The sequence below is a fragment of the Seriola aureovittata genome, chromosome 18 (genome assembly GCF_021018895.1).
Source record: "Seriola aureovittata isolate HTS-2021-v1 ecotype China chromosome 18, ASM2101889v1, whole genome shotgun sequence".
Taxonomy (NCBI): Eukaryota; Metazoa; Chordata; class Actinopteri; order Carangiformes; family Carangidae; genus Seriola; species Seriola aureovittata.
This window is the reverse complement of record NC_079381.1, coordinates 19,112,568-19,139,669: the sequence shown is the minus strand read 5'-3', so window position 1 is coordinate 19,139,669 and position 27,102 is coordinate 19,112,568. Positions and strand designations below refer to the sequence as shown.

The 27,102-nt window shown below is 38.9% G+C and overlaps 2 protein-coding genes across 2 annotated transcripts; both read right to left on the bottom strand.

Moving 5' to 3' along the window:
• Positions 1-924: 924 nt before the first annotated feature.
• On the bottom strand, positions 925-14,185 carry ttc33 (tetratricopeptide repeat domain 33). Its single transcript, XM_056404371.1, has 5 exons — positions 14,077-14,185; positions 13,394-13,624; positions 9,018-9,099; positions 5,311-5,442; positions 925-2,568 (listed from the first exon to the last, which is right to left on the bottom strand). The coding sequence occupies exons 2-5, from the start codon at positions 13,621-13,623 to the stop codon at positions 2,194-2,196; spliced, it is 819 nt and encodes a 272-aa protein (XP_056260346.1). The 5' UTR covers position 13,624; positions 14,077-14,185; the 3' UTR covers positions 925-2,193.
• An 819-nt stretch (positions 14,186-15,004) lies between these two features.
• Positions 15,005-26,720, bottom strand: prkaa1 (protein kinase, AMP-activated, alpha 1 catalytic subunit). The gene is made up of 9 exons (XM_056403953.1): positions 26,523-26,720; positions 24,278-24,419; positions 21,548-21,641; positions 21,081-21,225; positions 20,057-20,144; positions 19,701-19,925; positions 19,008-19,527; positions 18,728-18,854; positions 15,005-17,988 (listed from the first exon to the last, which is right to left on the bottom strand). The coding sequence occupies exons 1-9, from the start codon at positions 26,617-26,619 to the stop codon at positions 17,705-17,707; spliced, it is 1,722 nt and encodes a 573-aa protein (XP_056259928.1). The 5' UTR covers positions 26,620-26,720; the 3' UTR covers positions 15,005-17,704.
• Between the last annotated feature and the right edge of the window lie 382 nt (positions 26,721-27,102).

Sequence of the window (27,102 nt, the reverse complement as noted above, 5' to 3'; positions counted from 1 at the left end):
TACCGATTGCTTGAGGAGTGATTTTGAAAATGACTCAACTATTTATTTATTTGAATCTAATTTCCCACAACGAATGTTGTCCACCACAATAATTGGCTTTAAGAGCACATAAAAACCCCGGTGCTACTGCAGCTTACCTTCACACTAATGACTTATCCCTGCATAATGATTCAATGCAGAAGTTCAAGCTTGTGGTTTTCCTCCCTACTTCAGCTTCAACGTCATATCTTCTTAGGGAGTTTCAGTGTAAAGTAGCTGCTAGTAGCAAAACCCAGACTGTTTTAATAATGTTATTTTGCTATTTCTTTTCCAACATTGTGCATGTTCAAATTTATTCTCTAGATTCAATTTTATTGCTTATTATTCTAAAGACAACAAATAAGCCTTTGCTCAAAATTGGCTCTGATTTGCAAACTTGTGCAATATGCAGCACACGTGCATCTACTCTATTATGTATGTATTTGTCTTGGCCTGAAGAGCTGCATTTTGTATTAGCATTTCCTGTAATGGGCGACACGGAATGTCACAGTAACTTTCATTTTCACTTGAATGCTTTCCTTGCTCTGAAAAGTGCTATCAGCAGGGCTCTGGTGATTATATTGGAGGGACTGCCACTAAATTTTGTTCAGACACAGATGGTCCCCAGCAGATGACCTTTCCTGTAGCACCACCATATGACTGAAAGTGTTGGTTTCAACTTGAATACCTGAGCCTCACAGAGCTACCACCACAGCTGTAGACTCTCACCGTTGTTACTTAATCGCTTACACATAACAATGGTAACTGTGGTTCAATCTCGGAGAAATCTTGATAAATAACCTTGCAAGTTGATTTCTAGAAAACATACTGTGTAACTACAAGAGAACCTCGAGACTCAAATAGTTACCAAGTAAAGACAAATGCAGGAAACACAGCAAACTGTCACACATTTGATTTATCTTTATTCACTCCTTGACTATTTGTTGAGCATGTGAGCTCTTTTTAAGCAACAACCTGTTTCACAAATACATCTTATACACACAGTCACCTTGTCTTGATTTGGATTTTTGTATATAACTAAATCCTGGAGGATTTTCAGTTCTGTAATATGAATTAATCTAATGTAATACAGAAGCAAACGGCTTTGACAGAAATCTTTGATTGTGTTTCTTCATTGATGTGCAGCCTGTCACCTGTTTGTCTACAGGATAATTACCGTGTGATGGGAGTTTTTGTTTTCCTTCTTTATTTGTACGTTTTATGCAAATTAAATCTAAATTTTACGAATAATCCTAAATGAGAAATTTAAACCCCAAATTAGGGCTGATCAATATGCAACAAAAAATCGTATTGCATTTATACTGACAAATATTGAGATTGTGATGAGTCGCGTTTTTTGTGGCAATGGTAATTTTTTGCAATTGGAGATTATGGGAGATCACGCAGAACATGATTTGTGGACTGGAGCTTTTCTTTAGCACCACAGTGCTTTATTTATAATGGCATGTTGTGACACATTTTACCTTCCTTAAATAATTGCAGCTCCTACTATTTGGATATTGCACTTGGCCATATTGCATTTTCAACAATATTTCGAGTCATTGTTTTCCTATTTGAAAACCTGTTTTCATCTTCACTAAAAGCTACAGAGATCGTCTGGTGAATGTCTGTTATTTTAGTGTCAGATTGTAGATTTATAATGTAATCCCAGAGTACATTAGCTATTAGCTAATTTGCTAAGTGTTATTGTGCGAGTTTGTAATTCTATAATAAACTTCCACATGACAAAACACAGCTAGAAGATGCTAAAGTTTGTAGCTTCACAGTATTATCTTGATGCCACTTTGCAGATTCCTCTCGGTCAGTGATGTTTACTGACTGAAATGTGACTCTCAAGCTATTTTCTTGGCTTTCTGCAACTGATTGTGACTAATTGAGGCAGAATATACTTTAAAATATCTTTAATCTTTGTGTATGCACATAAACTTTACATGCACATTTAACACAATCAACATTAAAGCAATGGAAAATTTGAAACCACAAAACACAATTGTCTTTAACTTGTTGCATACTAGTTCACTAGAATTTCTCAGTTCTCATGTTTCCTTCTGAATATTAGGTTCTAGCTTCAGACACTCACAGTGGTTTCAGATATAATCCAATTTCAGTCCTAAAAAATGGAACCCAGGATGATAAATTCCTGCTGAGACCAGTTCAAAGTCCTCTTGCTTTGACAAACTGTTCCTCGGATGGTGTGGCTGTGTCCTCTGATCCTCCTTCCCCAGTGACAACATTTTTTATATTCCCTTCAGAGTCTATGACCACCGTGGTCCTCTTCAGCTCCTCATAGCGCGTCTGTCGCTCAGCAACGGCAACGCAGGCGGCAAGCACCTCATCAGACTCAAAATCATAGTCCTGCTCCAGCTCAGGGGCATTAAGGATCTGGTTTTTGGTCTCCTCTTCTTCCCGAATCTTCTCCTTGGTTGCTAAATTCTGCTTCTTTAACCTCGATGCCCATGCCAGGTCTTCTTGCCACAGGGTGCGCTCTGATGGGCACAGGTGGATTGCAACCTGGAAAGACCTCACAGCCTGCAAGGAGAGTGCCGACATCAGCTCAGGATTCAAACACACAATCTCAGGGCTGGTGAAAATACAGGAACACTGAACTCAATCTGTCAGTAAAGAGGAGTTTATAGCCTCTGACATATTGAACAGTTAGCTCGAGCTCTTCCAGGTCTGTTTATGGGTTCATCGTAATTCTCACAGATGAACAGTAAGACACTGACATCTGTGCAGCTGAATGATCAGGTGAGCTGCATCATCAGCACATCAACAAGCAAGAAAATAATGGTCTTCATGCAGTATTGCAGGCAGATTTAATGCTTCATTAAGAAGTCATATCTTTTCGCTGACTGTACCACCATCGATTTGAAAATTATTGTCCCATTGAATAGACATGCAAATGGCCTCCAATTGTTTATGGGATCTGGTATCAACCTTAAGCTGTGATGATTTGCTGACTGTGAAACTGATATAAATCCATCTGTTGCTATTTGAGGTGACTGATGAATTCAAGGGTCAGTTCTGACAGGTGCCTGAAACCTGTCAAGCATATTCAGAAGTTGAGTGGTTGAAAAATATTTAATGGGAGGTTCATGTAAATTACCAACTGGTTCTTTTTTTGTTGACTTTGCACATCTGAATCAGATTTAAGTTTAAGTTAACTGAAGAGCTAGAGACGAGAAGAGAAGCTCAGTTAATTAATTATAAGATAACACCATATATAAGATGCTGCACTACAAATAATTTATTTGCCAAGAATGCTGTGACAAATAAATAGCTGAACAATAAACACAGCTGATTGCTTCACATTGTATGAAACAAATAACAACCTTCATGACTCGGGTCGGGTTGGTGAGGGTTGATTACAGGTTGTGATTGGCATGCAGCATGATCTGCACACCCAGTTTGACAACAAATGGAGGGCTGGGGAAACTGACAGACAATATGTGGCGGTAAATGTTGATATTGTGGCAGGCTGCCATTACTAACTCAATGTATGGGAAACACAGGTTGCACCTGTTCCCAGAGATACAATGAGTCACATCCAGTCCAATGCCTGCCCAAGAACAAAGTCTTGTGGCCAACCTGTGGTGAAGAAGTGATGCTGATGCATCAAATGTCAAGCATTTAATGACCACAACAAAACCAAACGCTGGTTTTTTAATCTTATTTGCCTGTCTTGGCCCCAAACAACAGCTTCAACAAAACATGAAGTTTTTACTACAATGCAAAGAAATAATTTAGTAATAAATTTCTGTTCCAAGGATTTTCTTTATAAATTTGAAACTGGTAAACTGGTATGAACCTAATACTTGGTTGGTTTCTTATTTAACTACTTAACACGAATCTCACATTGCTTGCAACTTCACATTCCCCACCTGTAACATAAATAACCTGCACAGTCAAGTTCAACTGAAAAAGTCTTTGACAGATGAACCATAATAGATTCCTGACAAATGAAACCGTCTGTGCCCCCAAAAAAAACATATCAAGTTTCATCTTGAACAGACCAGAGTCTCACTGAGTGAAAGTAATCCATCAACAGGCAAAACTCCACTGCACGCAGATTAACCGGCTTCAGGGAGAAGAACGTAATGATAATAACAAGGAGATAAATGGCAACAGAGCTGTCATGCTGCAATGTTGTCAATGTCAGTTTCCAATATTTTTATAAAACACTAAGAGAAGTGACACAAAACAAAACCAGAAGCTATCAGTTTGTTTTTTCTGGGTACTTTCCATTTTCCTTGAGTGAGACTGAGAGGAATAGAAATTAAAGAAGGCAAAGGAAAGAGGACACTATTGAAAAGAGAAAATGGGGATTCACTGCACTCACATTTGCACAAACAAGCACTACTCAAACATGTTGATGCATACAAAACCCTAAAACTCGACCGAACAAGTCTCGCTAAAAATAGACGTGTTTTTTTTCCCCCTTCCTTCCCAATAGCTTCACTATACAAGGAGGTGTGTCTATATTTGGTTTAGTTTTATCTTAAGTAACTTTCAACACTTCCCATTGTTGTTTCTGGTGCCCTAGGACAGGTCTCTCGCTCCAGGACATGTAGGAGCGACACACAGTGCCATTAGCTGAAAGGTGTTCAGCCTTATTTGCTTCGCTCTAAATGGATGAACAGTGTAACTGTGATTCGAAGCTTTTCGCACACCCACAGGTCCCGGCGTGTTCTGGGGCAATTTAAGCAATCGTCCAAGCCCCAGGCGCCTGGGCGTGCTTTGAAGGAGCCACTTCATCTTAGAAGCTGGGAGTTTGCAAAAAGTAGTAAACAGAAATAACTGACATATCTTAACAGCTCTTCAAAAACCAAGACACAATTGATTTATAGATGGCTACAAAGACAGGTGTAGTTTATTGCAAAGTCCAATCCAGTGAAGGCCATTAGTGACAGACTGAGCTAGAAGCCATCAACTGTTATGCATCTGTTTTCACAGTCTGTATGTGTCAGCATGAGTTTTGGTGTTAGCTCAGGCAAAATAGCGCCTTTTTGACTATAACCAAACAATGTACTTGGTTTTAATCACCAAAGTGAACACAGCCTCAGTCTTCCCTAATACAACATCACCTGTAATTAGTAAACAATGTTATGTGACTGATTTTTTAGGTTCTGATGTTTCTTCCTATCATGTCTCCTCCTGTTCTGGCTCCTGTTCTGACTAAATTCTTCCGACTACTACTTTAGCCTTTAGTCTTTGCGAGCACCCTGTGTCCTAGTTTCTTGTCATTTGTTGTTTATTACCAGACATACTCACCAGGTCCACCTCACCCAGGTTGAGTTGGGCACGGCCCAGAGTCTGCCAGCCTTCCCACCACAGGGGTCTGAACTTGACGGCCATCTCTGCAGCCTTCACTGCTGGGAACACTTCCTGCAGAATGGTCAGTACCTGTGGTGACACATGACACGGATGGCTGTGGTGAGCATGGAGTTACCTTCGCAAAGGACAACAAGGGTAATTCCCTTTGTTAAAACAGTGATTACATTAGTGTGACTTTAATAACTGTTCTTCTCATGGAAGAGTAATGTTATATCCTCTACATTATATACTATACTGCTGGTTTGCAAAGGAAGAACATAAAGCAAAAATAACAACATCTAGTCTACTTCAGATATATAATTTATATAAGCAAAACAAACAAAGAGACAAACTGTAGAGACTGTACACAGCATGTAGCCACCCGATGGGCTATAACAATGAAAGCTTAGTATTCTTTCTGTATGAGAAGAGTTTCTTACTAAAAAAGTTACTAACTTGTGCTGCAATTCTTAAACTGAATACAAAATAAGCCAATAAACATCGCAAATGGTAAAAAAAAAATATTGGAAAAAAAAAAAATAGGGTTGGGCAATATTGGTAGAAAGAATATTCAATATTTTATAACCATGTTCATAATGACAATATGTGTCAATATTTGCCAGTTTTATAAAACCTTATGTGGTGTGTAGAGAATACTTAGTTGATAAATTGATTAGTCGATCAACAGAAAAAGAACTAGCAACAGTTTTAAGAATCAATTAACTGTTTCAAGCTAAAATCCCTTACATTCTCTATTTTGAGGTCAAATGAGATTTCAAATATGAATATCTGCTGTTGCTGTTTTTTTATTTCATTTTATTATTTTCATATCAATGGAAATTGAATATCTGGACAAACAAAACAAAATTAGAACTGAAACAATTATAATTTATTCTGATAATCGATTGTTGAAGTAATATTTGAAACTAAGACATTTTTAGAAATCACCGTGTATCCTGGAAACTTGTAATGGGACGAATTTCTTCCTTAGTCACTTGTGAAGGGCATTTTTTTTTTTTACTTTTTTACATGTTACAGACCAAACTATTAATTGAAAAATGAATCAACAGATTAATCTGTAATGTAAATAATTTATAGTTGCAGCCCTCACTCACTCATTCACTGTTTGATAGAACAGCACAGGATATAACAACTGCACGGTCATGATCACAAGATTACCCTCTGTAATTTACTTATCGGTGCTCACATTTAACAGCGCTGCACTGGACTCAGTAACCTCTTCAACCTTGCAGACTCTCACGAATCATCTTTTATTCAGACATTAAGTCGATTAATGCATGAAATTTTTATAGGGACACTTTTTAATTTTGCCTTGCTGTCATGTAGGAAACGGGCTGTCAAGAGCTAATTCCAATGTGCATACATCTGCATAGCAATCTGTCAAACAACTTTTCAGACTGTTAATGCTAATCATTCTGTCTGGGACTGCGGCTGTAAAATAAGTGCCTGAAAAACTCTGTATTGCTGCTATCTCAGCCAGAAGATCATACAGTGTTTGTAGATAAGTACAAGTTTCTGACAGAGCAGCTCTCTGCTAGAGTCAAAGTGTGACATCAGAAAATATTTGGTTGGTTTCAGAGTATCATCTATACTGGGAATCTTTTTAATCACATATTCTTGTGAGATACCTGAATACTGTCGACCAAATAAAGCACAGAAAAAAAGAGAATGAGGAGCAGTGTCTCTTACATGACCAGTGCTATCCTCAGTAACACTTCAACAATAATTTAATTCATCGCGTAAATGCCCGTTTGATACGCAGGCAGGTCCACTAATAGCACAAATGTCTCCGCCTCAACACTGAAAAGCAAGACGGCACGAGAGCTGTTACACTATTAACTTGTATGTTAATTGTAAAAGACCAAGTTACCTCCGGGACCAGTCGACCTCATGACTTCATTACTAAATCTCCAACAGTTTTAATGACATAAAGAAACACTTCTCACTATCAGCAAGATTCCCTTCAGGTTGAAATCATCCATACAGCCGGGACAGGTGTGGTGACAGTTTTATCAATGGAGCCAACTTCCTCCAGAGCACACTACAGTCCGCTGTGACAGACGCACAGATAGACAGACATGGGGGCTGAACACATTAGGTAAAAGCTGATTGACATAAATAGGAGGGAAGTGATGAGGGGAAGTAAATAGCCAGCGTCAGTGCAGCCACCCTCGTCATCTGAGCAAGTAATGGGAATATGATGGTCCAGGCTATTTTCAGCCTAATGATTGCGAATAACATCAGCATTGATAATGGACACTAATAGGTTAAATGTGCTGTAGTTACACACATTGGAGATTAATCTAAGCAAATAGAAAGGAAGGCTGCGCTTATTCAAGTCGGTCATGGCGTGGGGCAAAAAAAAACAAAAAACCTTTGTGGTGGTGTTGTCCAGACCTGCTCCTCTAATGATTTCCTTCTCAAGTATCCTACAATGGATAACGTTACATTAGGCATACAATACTCATTGTGATGTGAATGGTTATGACAATAAGGAGCAATGTTATTGTGTTAGTTGAAGTAAATGAATAAGAAATAATGGAGAGAGCTCTGTTCGTCTGACTAACTCCTCCGGCTTCTCCGCTCTTCCCACATATATGGGAAATATTTTCTCAAAGAGGCTTTTAGAATAAAAGGAGACGTAGCAGTTGAGGAATGACAGCAGAATAGGAGACAAAAAAGACTCTAATACACGAAAGTATCACCCTAAAAGGAAGAGGAAGTGAAAGTGAAGGAAATGGAGCTAAAAAGCCAAAACATTAAAGCTGTTGGAAACGTACTGCAGACTTTCAGTAGTGTCATCCCTGTGCTGATATCACCATGTCACTTAAAAGCATACCACAGGGACAAGGGAAAGAAGGTATATATAGCCATGATGGCTGATAAGAATAACATACACACACTAAAAGTGCATATGCAAAACTGTTGGCTATGATTTCTTTGGTATATTCTAAACACAAAACCCCTGTAAGATATACAGATGTAAAACTACACCCCCAAACTCTGAAAGCAGCTGCTGAAATGTATCATACTGAGAAACATACTATGTATCAGCGATGTGGTCATAGTCCATTTTAACCACATTACCCAAAGACTGGCTGCTTAAAAGACAGGTTTTGACATGTTTATCTTAATCCGACAGACAGGAGTAGAAGCTTCGCAGTGTAAATGAAGCCATTGTTTTGTATTGTTTAATTTTGTGCAGCAAACATAAGTCACATCAGTGGTTAAAAAACTATTTCAATATGGAAAATGACCCCGGTATTTCATATGTTGTTAATGATTAACCAACTATTGACTGTTAAAGTGGCTGATTAATCAATTAAGGAAATTGCTTGAAATTTGCATCCCCAGCCGGTGGTCAAGTTGCATTACGGATAATATACTGTAGGTACAACATTTTGACAACTAAAAAAAATTTCTGGTTCTACTTCATTGATTTTGACCCCCCCCCCCCCCAATCCATCCATCATGTGTCCAACAATGTTGTGTGCTATAGGAGTACAATGCTCAATCAGTGGGGTACTCCTCTAAGACAGACTTGAAAAAATAATATGAACCTATCCTTTAAAGAACAGGAGTAGTAGATATGATGAGCATGGTGAGGAAATAAGCAAATAATAAAATGTAAGTTTATATTTTACCTGAGACTTCATCTCATACAGTATTGGGTTATCTGGAGTCAGATGAATGGCCTCGTCCCACTTCTTAATGGCTTCCCAGTGCCTAAAGAAAACACACACAGTTCAGACACACATTATGATTCAAATGCTCCTGAGAAAACTGAGGGATTAATTAAACAAAATGAAACCATAACCTGGCTAAAACAGGTACGGGTGCGCAGTGTGATGCACTACTAAATAGCAACACACGTGAACTATTTATAATCTATGAATGTTATAATGCTACAATTTAAAGTTACCCAAAGCTATCAACGCCCTGCATGGACATGCTGCACTACATTGAGTTAATCATGTCCCTGTATTGACTTTGGGTGAGTTTTAATTCTGTGCAACGCTAATGACTGCCTCAAATAGACAAACACATAAAGTGAAACTGGATACCCAGTTTAATTGTCTCCACCCAGAGATTTGATATATGTTGTGTAACCTAACATAAGGCCACATGTTTGTTCAGTGGATAACGTGAAGATGTTTTCCCTGCTACTTTGTGCTGTTACTTGTAAGACATGTCACTCATATGATTGCACCGATCATGTATTTCCATTCTTGCGTACAACTTCTCAAAAGCTGAGATTAGTGGACTTTTATTAAATATAGCTGAGTAATGTTTCAGTTAATGTTTACTATCAGTCTTCCCATGCTTTTTCTGCATTATAGTAATTTCACATATATGCTACATGGGCTTCTTGAAGCTATAAAGCTCCCAATGTACTGCACAACACCTGTTCACCTAACTGACAGAATGGCAGCACAGAGTACACAAAGGCTGCTGCAGGTTAAACACACACACACACACACACACACACACACACACACACACACACACACACACACACACACACACAGGTCTACTGTGGGTAATAGCATCAGTCAGTAGCCAGTTTCTTATCCAAACTAGTGAGGCACTGAAATTGGCTACCAGCTCCTTCTCAGGCATGCATGCAGGCAGAAAAACAAACAGGATTTGCATGAAATTTGGGCAGGACTTACACTGAACGTCACTGCAGCCTCACTCCAAGCATCACCGCTGTAAATCTGCTAATCTGTTTTGCATAGATTTTTTTACATGGGTTCAAAATTGTTTAGGTTTACGACAAACAGGTAGTCCCCGTTTTAATACTCTGAATGGACTCATGACTATGTTCCTGCTCATTCTAACAGCCCCCATCCTTCTCAAGTCAATATTGACTCAAGAATCATTTCCTGATCAAGATGAAGATTTGGAAAGATTACGAGACGAAATCCTGGTTTTGACAATACGCCTGTTATGTCTGCATCTTTTGTAGCATTATTGAGACGGACATCCGGAAACTTCAACAGCAATTTAAATATAATACAATGAGACCATTAACAATTAGATCTGAATTAAGATTAAAGCCAGAACCAGGATCAAGCCCGACAGAACAGTCAGGCAGGGTGAGGAAATGGAAACAGAGCAGTGAAGAAATCTTACCAACAGATGAAGCAAATGACACTGCAAAATCACGTGAGGAAATTAAGCAATAAGCAATACACCACATGTAGCCAGGGACTTAAAAATGACGCCTCTACTCTGTACATACGTCAAAGACTGGAAAGAGAGGAGGGAGAGAGAGAGAGAGAGAGAGGGAAATAACAAAAGTTTGAAAGATAGACTACAATTATTTGCAAGATGTAAGTGCATTCTCATGTTTAGTTTGAAGATAGAGTGAACAAATATGAAACAGACTCAAGCATGTTTTTCTGCTGAAAAAAGAGAGTATTGGGACATTATGATCACTTCACACACCGCTGTCCAAAAGAAGGAAACATCCCCAACACATGGTTACAATAACAATAATAAACCAGTAAACTAACAGGCTAATCTAAACCAGGAAACAGAAAAAAAATAAGCCTTCAGAAGATGCTGAGGATTAGAAACAGCCTTTGAATGCCAGATTACAGAACTGACTCAGCATGGCAGCTGGAAGCCAGATAAATCAGCAAACTATGTGGAGTATTTGGATGATGATGTGAAAAGCTGCCTCATAAAACTCCCACACATCCAAAAAAAAAATAGCCATTCATGATAAAATGTGAGGCACAGCTCTACAACTGCACAGCCTATTTTTTCACCTCTATCTTTTTAAGGAATGGGATGATGTTTCCAAAACAATTGCCATGTTTTTTTGTGTCCCAGATGTAAAGATGAAAACTGTCAACCACCTTTTGTACAACCTGCAAATGCCTGTTGAGCCTTGCCAGAGTCTTTGTGACGCGACATTGCAAATGTTCTGAAGTCTAAAGACTCCGAATGAGCTTTCAACTCTAATTTCAAAAGTAGGCAACAATTTGTGACCTCGAATATACATGTATTTACAAGTGAATGTGCAGTCTATATCTTATAAATCTTTTTGCTTTCGTTTTTTCAACCATTCAACCAGCCAGATAGACAATGGGTTTTTGTTTTAGTTTAATTTTCTCAATGAAAGTGTCAACCAGTCCATTCATGCATATGCAAATATGACAGGGCAGTCTGTCATCCTTATTAAGAGTCTACTGTGCATGACATCAATAGGCGATATTTTTTAAATATTTTGGTGTGCAGTACAGAACGAAGATTAGTTTGTTTGTGGTATCATATATTTCTGCACTGTTTAAGAAGCCAGATGTCAAGTAAGGTTATAAATTACACCGCCAAATCCATTTAAACATTGACCATGGTTGGTAAAACATTAATAATTGTGGGAGTGCAGGAAACTTTGCCAAACTGTGATAAATTACGATTAAACAATATCGGTTGACCTCATAAATGCAGAAAAACAGCCAAAAGTCATATAAAGCGCAAGAGGACACTCTGATCACAAACAGGTACTTACACTTACATCAGAAACATCTAAACAATGGTAATGATAAACTGACATCACAGGTCAATGCTGTTAGAGGAGGAAAAAACTCCTGGCTCACATCACCCGACCAGACACCATCTCAAACCTCTGAACAGCCATTATGCAGCAGCAAGACATCATTTCCCCGGCAAAATCCACTTTCTCCTCGCAAATACAATTACAGGTCGTCACTAAGGGCAACAACATTACATGTTGTGGACTAAGGGGTTTCACAAAGCGATTGCTATTTGGCTTAAAAGGTCACTTATCATGGAGGAAATATCAGGTAAAAGTTCCTGAAGGATGAACATTGGTGTCTATTAAAAAATACAAAAACAACTGAATAATTTTTCTGCCCGTGTCACACAATGTGACGCTCAATTGAGTGATAGATGACTTTCTAAAATTCAAAAGCACAGAAATATCACCTGAGATAAAAGTATTGTTTATCATCATTCAGCATAACATAAACTCTTCACAAGAGTTTACTTCAGAGGGTCCTTGAATAAACTTTAGCAGCAATGTGTTGTTTACTAATATTTAAATATTTCCTTTTAATCACTTTCTGTTTGAAAAGCTTTTATTCAATTGCTCCATGTTTTTATTTTTCCAACACAACATTAAATACAGATTCACAGGCCTGAAGAGCAGCTTCTACAATGTACAATCTACAATGTTTTTCTTTTAAATTATTATTATTAACTGATCTCATCCTGAGAAGAAGAAAGAAGAAAATCTCTTTGTTTTTTGAAATGCAAATCTAAACAAGACCAGATGATTACACATCTCACCTTGTACATTCACAGAAATGACATTAAATAAAATAGAGAGAAAACCTCAAGCGTAGATGGACCTAAGTCAGACGTCATCTATTTGCTGTGTTAGACAGATATGTGTGCTCTGTGCAATGGTGCCCTCCTCTGGAGAATACCTGATGACACATCTCATTGTTTGCAAAGTTTAGCTGCTTTAACTACTCTGTAGATAAATACATCTCTGGACCGTATGTCTGAGCACCCAGCAAAGATGGAATTAAAACCCTGCAATCCAATCTATTAGTCCACATTAATACTCCAGCAACACACCAGTTAGGAAGTCCAGTATCATAGAATAAAATAAGATTGAAGTTGTAATCCTGCTTGGTATAAAACTGGCACAGAGTGTATGAAAATGTCTTTGAAAAGATATAATAGTGTACACATAAAGCTGGTTTGTTCAGCACTGGTCGGTTTTGTTAAAGCCACAGCTATGCAAATATCCCGTTCTTGTGGTTCCAATGAGATATAATCAGCAAAAGTCCTCACTAATCTGCCACCCAGACACCAATTAATAGTTCTGTGTATCTCTGTTTACAAGCGATTTAACAAAGAAGTTGTAAAACTGTCCCAGTAACCGATGTTAATATGTCTGTGTGTGCGTGTATGTGTGTTATTTATAGAGCTGTCGCCGACAAGCACAGAAGACTGACTGACTTTAGGCACCTTCCCTCACCTGCCTTCTTCAGCCAGCAGTGCACCCTCATCTTTCAGCCTCCTGCTCTTTGCTGCACAGTCCTCCAGCAGGATCTCCCGCCGTCGTTTGATGGCGTGCAACCAGTCCACGTCCTCCTCATCCTGACCTGGTCCATCATCTTCGGCCTTCTCCGCCTCAGCCTCAAACTGCCGCACCACTGTCTTTGACACCTTTTCACCAGCTTTCCTCTTCCAGCCAAATGAAGCCATCCTGTACGGATACATGTGAGGTCACACGCTTTAAATCCTGCTTCATCTGAAAACAGTATGTAGTTTGTCCTGGGGAAATCTTGCTGAAAGACTTTTATTTTGAAATACTACAAATCTGGCTAAATTGTAGCGTGATCTGCATCAGCTACTTACGCATCCAGTAGTGTACGACAAAGTTTTAGCACGGCTTCTGTAGTTAGGCGTTTATCTGGTTTGCGTACATGTCATATAGCTAGTTATCTAAAAACTACAACTCTAAGACTTGTCAATAAACAAAAACAACCCTGTCATTAAACGCTAGCTAACGTTAGCTATGGTAACTGGATAACAAACTGTCATGTCATTTCTAACCGTTAACACGTCATTATGTTTGCGCAGAAAAAAATGATTTCATTTTGACTCTAACAGATATATATTGTTATTTGAAGACAGCAGGGAGAAAGGTATACGCACAAACTTTTTCAGCTTTCTGTGAGTAAGACTGAACGGGATATGGGCAGCTAATGCTTAGCCATATTTGTTGACCCTTGATGCCGCGTTCAGGACGTATCGTTAAATCGTAATTACGAGCAGCTGAGTCGCGAAAACGTTCATATCAATCTCCGACTTGTAATTCTGAGTCAGAGATATCAGGAATACCCCCAAAAATGTCCCAGCGGCGATGTTTTCTACGTGGTGACCTTAGCTACAGACATGTTAACAAACTGTTGGTAAAATGACGCACCAACGATAGCAGTTACATCAAAATATGAAATCCAGCTTTAATACTGCACAATTCATTCATCTTATTTCATATGAACTCAATCGACACTGCTTGTTTGTATCTTGTTTCACTATTTTCGGCTGTTTATCTGGGATGACAGTTATGTTAGCAGGCGGGCTAACCGCCTCAGAACAATGCGTAGACACTCCGGAATAACAGAATGAATTTCTGCCCATTCTACCAACATTACCTGAATGCAGCATAACCCGGAAACTGGAAATGTTTACGTTATCGCTTAAAGAAACACAACCCTAATTTTCAAAGTTGAGAATCTGAAGCTTGTTCAGTTAGTTTTTTTTATTTTCAGGAAAACGTCTTTGCTATAATGCAATGTTGCAAAATTGTCACGCTCACACTATCCCCCTAGACGGCAGTACAGAGATTACTCTGTGGCCAATTTCTTGAAATATTTAACATTTTATGTACCAGCCAAACTGTAATATTCTTTACAGTTTGACATTGATTGATTTGTTTACAAGGAAACAAATGTAATGAGTAACATTCAGTTTCCTTGATAGTTTTTATTGCACAGCTGTAATATTAAATTGGCACTAAATTTCTAGTTAATTTTTCATTGTATCTGTCAAAACATAGAAACATAAAGAGGCTTCAGCAGAATTGTGTGCAATTTAGCAGTTTATTAGGCAGTTGTGTATACAAATGATTTCAATACTGTCCATTCAGATTTACACTGGTCAATCTGGTAGGGTCCCTTTACACAGCAAACAAAAATAGAACAATATTTCTTTGAAGCTGTTCAAACATATAGACTGACAGAAATTACCTGCCAATAGTCCACTGAGAGACTTCTCCAAAAGCTGTCAAAAAGGTCACCGTTTCACACATTCATCTTTCCCACAAAACTCGTCATGTAAGCCATGACGAGTTTTGTACTCAGAACTTGCAACTTCCCTTTAAAACTAAAATGTTTAGTTTTACAATATGTTTCCAAGACCATAGTGTGCGTTTCTTTAACATGATCACTATATGTCATAAACTCTAGTTTAAAAATGAGACATAAAGGTCAAACATCAACTAAATTTTTCAGTCCAAGCCTACCCTGCAGGACAGCAAGGAGACAAGATGATCACAATTATTGTCACTCTTAGCAATTTTTGTTCTATTATATCTCTGAAATGTAAAATTGTTTATACAAATGAGATATTTAGATTTTTAAAGCTATGGAGAGCTAAACACTGGAAACCCAGACTTCAGCAAATGTTGACACCTCTTAATAAAAAGAAAATAAAACTTGTCTGATATCATAATGAGATCATGCAAAGTTCTTTAACACCTGGTTTAATTTACAAAAGACAAAAATGATGACGAAATGAGAAATCAATTTACTATTTAAGTTTGGTTTGTTTTTCCTATTACCATTATTAAAAAAGTTGGTAGCAGTCACTGAGGTCTAAACTAGTTTGGCAAGAACATCAGATGTTTATTTTAAAGTTTGCAGTTAAGAATTCTACTTTTTTTCTGTAATGTCAACACTTAGTAATCATCTGTGAATTCTTAACCAATAGAAATTGTGAATGAACAACACTGACAACACCATTTGTGGACCCTTGCCCTTAAAATTGCAACAAAAAAAAGGTGTCAATAATTCTGATCAGCACTGAATTCCAACATTTACAGACATAAAAACAGATTAACAGTACTGATAATGATAAGGCAGCCAAACAACAGACACCACTTAAAACTTTAAGACTGGACAGGAAATGGAGGGAGACGCATCATACTTATGATTAAAGACATATCAAAAGACATTGTGAGATTGCAAGCATAAGGTTCTGTCTGACATTTTTATCAAGTATAAATCAGCCACACATGTTATGGTCTCAATGCTTGTGATGTTTTTTTTAATTTCTCAAAATTGCGACCTACCCAGCAGGACTTAATAATTACAAGCTCACAAGTCTGTTTCAGGTTCAAACATGAACCTTTTTTCTCAAGGTCCATTCTTCAAGGGAATGTGTGGGCAATCAAAACAAACATATTTAAAAATGACAATATTTTGGTTGTATTCACCTGCCAATAGACACTGTCCATGCACTGCATGTAACTGCTACTACTCATTTTCAAATTGAGCCCTGAGGCCTATACACTTGTGATGGATTGGCATTTACGAATTGAATGTAGGCAAAAGGCATTTCACTCAGTAATCATTCTCAAATCCTATCATCATTAATCTAAAAAAAAAAAAAAAAAAAAAAAAAAGAGAAAATACAACAAAAAAGTCAAAATCAACTTGTCATTTTAATATGTGACACTGGAAATGATATTTCTAGATTTTGACCCTCATGGCAAAATGTCTTAAATGGTAAAAGCAGGCTATATTTATCTGGAAAGACAATCAAGTATCAGAATAATTGTGATTGAAGGAAACAAAACTGATATTGATTTAAAAACAAGACAGTAAAAAAGGAAAATATATACCATCCAGCAATAGATCTTAATGCAAGAAAGAAAAAAAAAAAACAATTCCATTTCCAAAAGAACCAACACTCTGTCCACTTAACGCACTGATAAATATATTCACGTCTTTATATATAAAAAGGTCGGGGACAGACAAATTCAAACAAATTTTTACAACAAGGACAAAACCATGAAAATTTAGTCTCTGACAACTCAGATTCACAAAAAAGAAAACCAAACATAAATCTGATGAAGCATTCTTTTATCCCTGACGCAAGACAGAAATACAGGGGTATTTGCACTTCTTGTAGTCCAATGAATGTGATGGGCATGACAACCCTAGTTATAGCCAGTGCAGCACCCCGATACATCTGCACTACTTTTCTGATCCCCACTAAGAGAAAAACAAGAGCAGCAGGAAATAAAAGAAACTTGTGCAAAAGTGCTTCCTGCATCCTATACCTCTGCCACCCAACTACCCAACCCTTAACGTGTGGCTTTCTTCTGTGCAGGCAAAAACTTGGTCTTTATCTCTGTACTGGAAAGCAGTGCTCACTGGCTACAGTACAGAAAATTCAGTGTAATCACTTGCGCATATATGTATAGGTGGGATGTGGACATTTGCTATTAAATTGATCAAGATATTGTAACCCCCCCCCCTTCCTAATTGTTGTTCTGTCCTAGCTATTAAGTAGCTTGTCATTCATCTTTTCCAATAACCCCGTACATCCCCTGTCAGCTCGGTATACATCCCTTAAGCTAAGGGAACATCAACCTGCATCAGTGCCATGGGACAATCACTTCATCCTCAGCTGGGATGAATTGAGCCATGAATCGGTTGCATGCTTATTGCTATAAAGACACTCGGAGAGGAAAAAAGGCTAGCGATTGTTTTGCAAGTTATCGTGCAAGTAGTTTAATAAGATTTGCGCACATCTCAAAGAACTCGATGGTGTGGCTTCCTGGTCGAGGGACAGACGCGTTGTCCCCCCCTCCCGTTGAGTCGATGGATGAGGTCAACGACGAAGCTAAGGAGCCTTCTGCTGCCTTGGTGGGGTGCACAACGCTAGATGTAGGTGGAGCGTCAGCCCCATCTACATCGTTCTTAATAGTGGTGCGGTAGTTGCCCACAGACCCAGAGCGGAGAGGGGTAGCAGTTCCAGATTTTGTCTCCAACATATCATCTAAGTAATACAAGACACAACATGTTTTCTACACTATTCACATACAAAATAAACTGTCAAATGTGAGTCCAGATCAATTCCTAGAGTATCTACAGGTTTGGTAACAATGTTTGACATAGATTCATGTACGAAATAAATAATTGTTGGCCTTATTGCCAGTACTGCTTTTCTGTCATTCTTTGAGGTACAGTATGGCTATGAAAAAGGTATTAGTTCTCATTCTATGTTGTATTAAAAAAAAGTTATATTTTCTGCCTTTCTACACAATCAGCGTTTGATTTTATTTTCAAATTCCTCAGCTAAACATGGCTGACTTTGCAATAGCCTGAAGTCAAAATTTAGTCTCATACCCTGTACACAGCATTCCTGTGCACATGAATGGTACGTAACAACACTCTTATCTCGTATTTTCCTTTGAGGTACCGCTGGGCACCTACACAGAGTTCGCAAAAGCTCTAGCCTCAACCCAGAGTCAATCATTTATGAAGTCTGCACTGGCGCAGTGTACCACAGGACAGAATCCAGGTAAACACTACCTACATACAAGGAGCTGCATTCAGGGCTTACCAGAATGTCATGTCGGTATTCACAGCTTATAAACTGTTTCAGTGGTATGAGTCCAGTGTGACCAATACACCTATTTCAGGTTTATTGAAAAAGCAAAATCATCCATCTTTCTGTGTTTTTCACACATATTTTAGTAAATTGAACTGATACAGAACTGTGGAATTAAACTTACCGTCTATGCTACGGAAGTCAAGGAGGTAGGTTCTACTGTCCACCTGGTAGAGTTGAAGGCTCATCTTGGTTTGCATCCCAGTAATAGGATTCTTCCTTCTCACACGTAAATAATATGGATTCACAACCTGAAACAGTTATGAAGAGTGAAGAAAAAAAAATCACTGTATAAAGCTACTTATTTTAAGTACTCTGATTTCACAAATTAGCATGATCTCAACTTAATTACTGATAATAGTACTACAAAAGTAGCACTATCTTATGCCTAGTTTCTTCCTTACCTTCCACTCATAATCCAGCTGTTTCATGGCACGGCACACTTCCGACATGATATCATTGGGTCTACTCTGACTGCGGATACCCAGGTGCCACTTGGCCCTTCTTACACCCTGGTGCTTGGACTTCTGGGGGTTCAATTCGTCCAGTGTGTGCCGAGGCCTGGGAGGAGTCTCCGCCAAGAGGAAGGGTACACGCTCAGGGTGGGGCTTGATGATGCCAGCCACTGCTGCACCAGATGAGGTCAGGTGCTGGTCGTCTAGAAAAGAGTCGGGAGGGCTCGACGCCAGGTAGAAATCCTTGGCTTCACTCATGATGCGACGATTGTCAATGATGAGGTGGTAGGCGACGGCCAGTGGGTCCTGATGGTTGCGACTGTATATGCAGGCCAGGACCTCCTCCTCAGTGCACTCAAACTTCTCACATACTTCCTTCAGGGCCTCATCGTCAATCATGTTGTTGCTGTAGGAGGGGTCCTCGGGGAACAAGTATTTAGGCAGGTCCTGTTTGAACCAGTCATCCTCTCTGTGGGGGGAGACATAATTTTGCTTTTAACATCCTAAACACCATGAATGCAAGTCAATAATATGAGTTTAACACATTCACTTCACAAAGACAACCTACTCTATAATGAAGACAAAAAAGACAAGATGTTCATAGCAGCAGTTTGACTTTGTAATTAATCTCAGCCAGCTCACCGGATCTCTTTGATAGTGGCTCTTTTCATGGGGTCCACCTGCAGCATGTGTTTAAGGAGGCTTATTACTGAAGGGTTCAGATACTGCGGCGTGAAAAAGATCCCATCACAGATCTTCTTAAAGAGTGTTGGCACATGGTCGTCATCGAAGGGAAGTGTCCCACACAACAAGGCATAGAGAATGACCCCACTGCTCCAGATATCCACCTCTGGACCAGCATATAACCTGAGGACCAAAAAAAAGAAACAAGCCTATAAGCATGAAAACAAAGTTTTACTAGGTTTTGTTAATTCAGCAATGTGTCCTATAGCATAAGGGGATACCTATATCTATATCTATGAAAAGAGTGACGTTACCTTCCTGAGATGACCTCAGGAGCAGCATAGTTTGGAGAACCACAGCTTGTTCGCAGGAACTCTCCGTCTGACATCATGTTTGACAAACCTGTTAGAGAACAAACGTGTATTTATGTATATTTATAGCTGTTCCCTTACTTGAACATTTATCTGTCATTTCAAAGTAAAAATTGGAGGTATTCTGATGTCATGAGGACAAGTGCTCCACCTAATCCTACTGCTGACAGTACAACTAATCTTTGAGTCACTGTAACGTGAAGCTACACAGATTAAGAATTTATTTAGTCCTATTTGCTAAATGATTAAGTAGAATTAATGCTATTCCCACTATGTTCACTATGTTCCCACAACTTCTGTGGTCCGGTCACTGCAGTTCAAGCTCAGCCTCCCAGCAAGGAGGTTCTGCCTTTTTCTCTCACATCAAAAACAGAAATGAGTCACGGAGAAATAACACAGAGCAGTGATAAAATATAGTAAATGGATCCAATAAAAGATACATACGATTCACTAAACATTCAAAAGAATTAGGAAAAGGTATGCTCAAGTGGATTAGCTTAAGGTAAGACGCAACAACATGCAGCACTTTAGTAACCTACATAACCTAACTTAAGTAACCTAAGGTGAAATACTGAGTTTGAAAACTAGTTCTGCGTATGTGCTTAGCAAGATTTAGGCCTAAGGCTAACCTGCTGAGTTTTCTTGTAAAGAAACACAGTTAGGTTTACATTCACTGTGTGTATTCCTTAAGGTGTAACAAATACGTCTAATGTACTTCCCTCCTCAAACAATGTTTGAAAATCAGATTTTTGGAACATAGATTGTTTAAATCCATGATTATTAGCTATAAGTCAGACCCATACATAAAAAAACACTGCTCCACAGCCCGATTAGACGTCACAAACGCCACCTGCTACATTTAATTTAGAGCTCCTGAGCAAAGCCCTGTACTACTGTGTCCCTATGTTTCGTATTATAATAATGTCACCTGCTAAGACTCCTCGGCTTAGGACTGAGACACACTTACCAAAGTCAGCGATCTTGGCATTCATATGGGCATCAAGCAGCACATTTTCAGGCTTGAGGTCTCGGTGAACCACCATGTGTCTGTGGCAATAGTCTACTGCTGAAATAATCTGCTGGAACAGCCGGCGACTCTCCTTTTCATCCAACTGCAAAAGCAGAAATTATCTGTTAGGTGTGATCTTCTCTGACACTCAGTTAGCACATCACAGCTGACTAAGCAGCACTTGTTGTGTTTTGATATCTTCTCCTATTGCTGTTGGTTTTTGGTTCACACAGCTCATAAATTACTGCATCTGCACCAAAGGCTGGCAGTAACACCAAGCACATAATGCATTTCTATCCTCTGGTCCCCTCACTGAGTATGAAATATACAACATCCGCTACATATGACAAGACGGAAAGAGTGAAAGAAAATGTGGGACATAATTATACCAGACTATAAGCTATTTTCCAGTATCATTGTATTACCTTTCCATTTTTGCAGATGTAATCAAAGAGCTCTCCTCCTGAGACATACTCCATCACCATGAAGATATCTGTGGGGGTGCTGATAACCTGATACCTGTAGTAGTGTGCACAAAGATGGAATCATTGGGATCATCAAGTAGTTCATATTACACAAACATAGATTGTTATAGTTTTAAAATTATTGTTTTATCAAAGAAACACATAGCAAAGAAAACCAAAGAAATAATATGAATGTTTGCTATTCAATTTCCTGGATTTAACTGTGGAATATTGTAATAACATCATAAGTGGACAGAGGACATGTGATTTGTTCCCAATGACTCAATAAAACCAATACAAAACCCATTTTTACCCATGGCAGGAGTGGCTCGATCTCTGGCAAAATGGCAGAGCTTAACAATAGGACAAAAGATAATATATTGGTATTTACTGCCTAGATATTACCGAAATACTCCTGTCATAAAAGCATTGTATAATAAACTTTACAAACTTGTCTTTTATTGCATCATCTCATGCATGCGCATCCGTTGCTCAATATTATATAAATGTTCATAAAAGATGCTTAAAATGTCATTAACATTTAAATAGAAATCTCATCCCTAAAAGCAATGCATGATCACAGAAGCAAGATAGTCTCAACTTTTCAACCCAGTCCAGGAAGAGCCTGCACTTTCATTCATTATTATTATTTGGGCAAAAAACTCTGGTTTGTTTGCCCATTTGGTTTGGTAGGTTTGTGAAATCTGTTAATCAAACTCTGGTATGCACTAAGCAATCAGAGAAAGACCACAGGACTGTGATATGTGGCATGAACTGAAGCACTAAATTACTATTAAACCCATCTGCTGACTGTGAACTAACCTTCACTTACTTGCTTCGGTCCAAATAAAATAAACTACATTTGTTTTTTTACTGTCTATCCTTTCAGTCCAAGGCAAAGTGAGAAATTCTTGCAAGTTAGCATCCACACTGGCACCTATCACACCTACATCTATTTACACTACAATGGCAGTGTGGATACACTTGCACATGAGCCACATTTCTCACCATGATTATCATTTTTAACATCAAGCAGCAGAATAAACTACCAGGACAAATGAAATTCCTGTCAGCCTGACAGAAACCACACTGCAACTCTGAATCCAAAAGTTTTAAAATAATGAACAGTAGCACAGTAACAGCAAAGTGAGAGTTAGGTGTCAAACTTTACTCACAAAGACCTGTCTTCAGTGGTGGAAAACAATGCCAGTTTTAACACTTGTTTAGTTAGCATGCAAACCAGCAAGCCCCAGTCCGGCCTGACCATTTCATCCACTCTGCTCTGAAGATGTAATGCTGCCCAGTGGGCATATTATAACCTCTTGTATTAACCTCTTGTATAAACGCAATGGTGGCTGAAGCTCTTGGCAAGCGACCATCACCACCCTTTCCCAGCAAGAAACCATGTTTGGCAGCAGAGAACAGTTAGAAATAGTTCCTTCAATATACTGTAGGAAAACATTTTGACTGTTTTATCTTCACTCCACCAGCATCAGTCCATCAATCACAAAAACGCCACGTTTGTCTGAAAGTAAAAGCAATAATGGTTCTGATACATCCACAGGAACAAATGCATCTCAACGTTTAAATTACCAAAGTTTCAGCAGATGTGACGGATGGTGACTAACTGCTCACCTCATGTGTCACAGTTGTTAAAACATTCTGCAAACAAGATGAAGTAGTACTGTGTACATTTGCCTTAACATTTGCCTTAACTAGATATGATTCAGATTAGAAACACTATGCTGATCACTCTGTCTCAATGTTTGTGCACCCTTTTCAAGATGGCATCTCTATCTCTCACTCTCTCAAACACACACACACACACACACACACACACACACACACACACACACACACACACACACACACACACACACACACACACACACACACAAAACAGTGTTTACATTCTTGTGCATGCATGACATGCAGCTGGTATTTCAGGAAATTAGCCACACCTGCTGGTCCAGTATAATGACCCTTTAACTGTGGCCTTGCAGCCTGTGGCCATTCACATACAGGCAGGACATACCTCCGCAATTTTCAAACTATATTTTTAGATCAATGATCTTCTTCGACAGTGTACCATCACAACATTTTTATGTTACCAAATGGAGTGTTTTTTAGGCTAAAAGTGGTTACTGTCGCTGCTTGATGCACCTGTGCATTAAAGCAACAACAGTGTACTACACTGGCCACTCAGTTTATACATTTAAATTTAAACAATGACTCATTCTAAATTTTTCAGCTACTTATCTAACTACATCAACACATGCAGATGTCATCAACAATACTACAAACAATTTGAAAAATGACAGATAATGTGTTTGGATCGAAAGTGACAATTACTTTCTGCTGAAAAACAACTGCACTATACATACCCATGCAAATATATAGTGAACACACATTCAGTGATTACTGAACTCAGACAGCAAGGCATGACAGAAGACAATGACAAAGCACTTTTGTACATTGAAATGAAAGGTCAACAGAGGGGATAAACAAAACAAGTAATAACATAGAATGGGCAGAGGACTGATGGAAGAGGAGACTGGGTCAGACAGATATTGTCCTAGATGGATTTATTATAAAACACACCATTAAAGCCTGGAAATAGCTCAGTGGGTGGCATTAATGTGGTGGCAGGGGGATTATAGAGCAGCGAGCAGGGTGTAATCTAGGACTTACAGTTTAATTATGTGAGGATGCCTGAAAAGCTTGAGATTCTGGATCTCCCGACGAATCTTTCCCACCACATCCAAACTGCGGATCTTCTGCCTGTTCAAGATCTTTACTGCCACTTGGTGCTTGGTCAGCTCATGTTGGCCCACTACAGGATAAAAAGAATGAGAGCACACCAATTACAACCCACGATGTATAAAAGATAACAAATACCACAATTGAAGAAGAGAATAATAGAATAATGCAAAACTATTGTAACTATGAGCAAAAAAAAAAAACTTGCATCATTAAAATATCAACTTTTCAGGAAATAAAAAAAACATTCATTAACTGATTTGTTTGGACACTTAGGGGCAACATAAACAGGCTGTACACAAAACATTTGACATATCATCACCTTACAGAGTTGATATTGTGAACTTGTTAGCAAACAGTTGCTTTACACGGAGCAACATTAGCATTCATTCAGAGTCCTGTTTCTGTTATGATGAATGTAAGTCTAATATTTGGCTCAAGTCAAAATGAATGTAAAAAGGTACACACTATTTCACTATGTTCACTAGCTAGCTGCTAACTTTGTCAGTTTGCCATTTAGAACTTGATAGAAAGCATCCAATGCTTTTATCAAAGTTTTTGTCTGGAAAAAGCTGCCAGTTGTACCTGGAAATGATGCTAGGATAACCAATCAGTGAACCTAAACAGTAAAATGTGCTAAAAGACACTAAACACTGTAGAGATGAGAAGAACTATACAAGTTAAGTCATAATTCTCTGTAGGTTTGTCACTACAAGTGGCCCTTTTCACATACAAGTAGTCATTTGATCTGCTGTTGATATAAAATATGATTATAGCAGCGTTAAGTGTAAGAAGATACTGCTTCTGCATCTGCTAAACACTGATATATCTATGCAGCTGTAACCTCACACACAAGACCACGAAATGTTAAGTTCAGGACCACTTGTTTTTATCTTTTAGACATTGTTTAGCCTGTGGCTTCTGGAGGGGTTTCTATAACAAAAGATATAATCCTTCAGTTAAAGTGTAAATAAGCGTAGCTGATGTTACCCAGCACAGCAACAGTGGCAGCCAGGGCAAAAGTATGCAAACATAACCAAAACATATCAGTACAAACCTACCCTACAGAGAAACAAACGATAACATCTGAATGCATGGTGGGAAGACAGCACACTTGCACATGGGAGTTTGTAAACAGCTGCTATTGATTTGCCAGTTGTGCTGGTAGTAAACTATTAACCAAGTCTCAAGAAATCAAGACCGATAATCACAGAGCAAAAACTCCAGTGCTTTGTGGTTCTCTTCCTTTCAACAACAACAAAAAAACTGAGAGCAGAGATGACTCACTGGGAATTAACTGACTGTAAACAAAGCTACGAGTTTTTATGTTGTTTATTTTGGAGGGGGTACTGCTTGTCTGTTGTTTCACTTGGGCATATTAAGACTAATTTATATGTTCCTTGGAGACAAAGGGCACTATGATGGAGCAGAAAGCTGCCTAGGGAGAGGAGGTCTTAGTCTTTCAACGATCCTAATAATCGTTAATAATGAGACGCAGTAAAAAGACAATGTGATAAAAAAAATCATAGCCGTTTTCTGAACCCCAACAGGTATTTTAGTCCAATACGTGTACAAGCTAAGCTGTATATTGACAGACTAACTGTACCGCCCTCTGGACTCAAAACACTGGGCGTAGATTCGGCTGGGTTTGCCCAACTCCCTCCCAACACACCTAAAAGCAATACTGTCGCCTCTATATGATGGGAAATGCAACTTAAATGGAGGAAGAGTTGAGGCCAGTTGTAATGCCAAGCTGCAGAATTTACATATACTATATTTAAAAAAAAAAAAAAAAAAAGAGAGAAAAGACTCAGCTAGCGCGAACGCCAGTCAAGAGGGTTTACTTCCCGGTGTCTGTCTTGACAGGCGACTTGTGGCTCTCTGGCTAGCTCACAACGCAACCGACGCTAACTGTAATATCTGTGACTAAATAGCAGCCCGTGTCATAAATCCTGCATTATAAAGCCGTCTCGAGCAATTGCAGCTCCATCCCAAAAACGTCATGTTAGCCAAAACAAGTTGGGACTAACTAAGGGGACAACAAGTGTGCTACCTTCCTGGCGTTGCGACAACTTAGCCTCGATAGCAGGCTAAATTAGCAGCTAGGCTAACAGCTCCCATTGCCACCATTTTTTCACTTGGCAGGATGCACAAACGTCAAGACAGTCAGACATACCTTTAACCTTTCCAAACGTCCCAACTCCGAGCGTGTCTCCGAGAATGTAATGTCCAATTTTAACTCTTCCTTCATGTTTCGGTTTTTCCGTCGCCATCTTCCCGCAGTGGCCTTGCAGCGAGGTTAGCAAGCTGCGGGCAGAGATGGACCAAACTCCGCTGTGTACGTCTCTACTCCAGCGGCTCAGCTCCGTTCAGAGGGTGGGAGGCGCCCCGGCTCCCGTGCGATTCGTCAAAAGCGTAGGCGACGTAGTATGTTGCCTTCAAGTGCTCTCAGTAAACTCCCAAATCAGGCTGTGATATCCTATCTTATCCAGCAGTTATGCATTTCCAACTAAGAATGAGTTTCATGAGAACCTGGGTCTGTGCTCACACATTGTGGCTCAGTTGAAAATATATGCCACGCCCAAACACACAATCTTGTTTGCAAAGCTTCCTGAAATAAATTCATCCTAGGTTGTTCTCAGAATGGTCTCAAACACTGTACAGCATGTCTCTAGTCCCCTGATGATCCCAGAATAATTCTCATAAGAAAATAAAATATATTGTTAAACCAAGTATGTCATTTAAATGCCACTGAG

What these genes read in the sequence shown, in the direction of transcription:
- ttc33 (XM_056404371.1), bottom strand. Translation starts at nt 13,623, where the DNA reads ATGGCTTCATTTGGCTGGAAGAGGAAAGCTGGTGAAAAGGTGTCAAAG. An exon ending in TGTATGAGATGAAGTCTCAG is followed by an intron (nt 5,443 to 9,017) that starts GTAAAATATAAA and finishes GTGTCACCACAG; the next exon opens with GTACTGACCATTCTGCAGGA. An exon ending in ACCTGGGTGAGGTGGACCTG is followed by an intron (nt 2,569 to 5,310) that starts GTGAGTATGTCT and finishes CTCTCCTTGCAG; the next exon opens with GCTGTGAGGTCTTTCCAGGT.
- prkaa1 (XM_056403953.1), bottom strand. Translation starts at nt 26,619, where the DNA reads ATGGCGACGGAAAAACCGAAACATGAAGGAAGAGTTAAAATTGGACAT. An exon ending in CATCCTCACATAATTAAACT is followed by an intron (nt 21,642 to 24,277) that starts GTAAGTCCTAGA and finishes ACACTACTACAG; the next exon opens with GTATCAGGTTATCAGCACCC. An exon ending in AGCTGGATTATGAGTGGAAG is followed by an intron (nt 18,855 to 19,007) that starts GTAAGGAAGAAA and finishes TAACTGTTTCAG; the next exon opens with GTTGTGAATCCATATTATTT.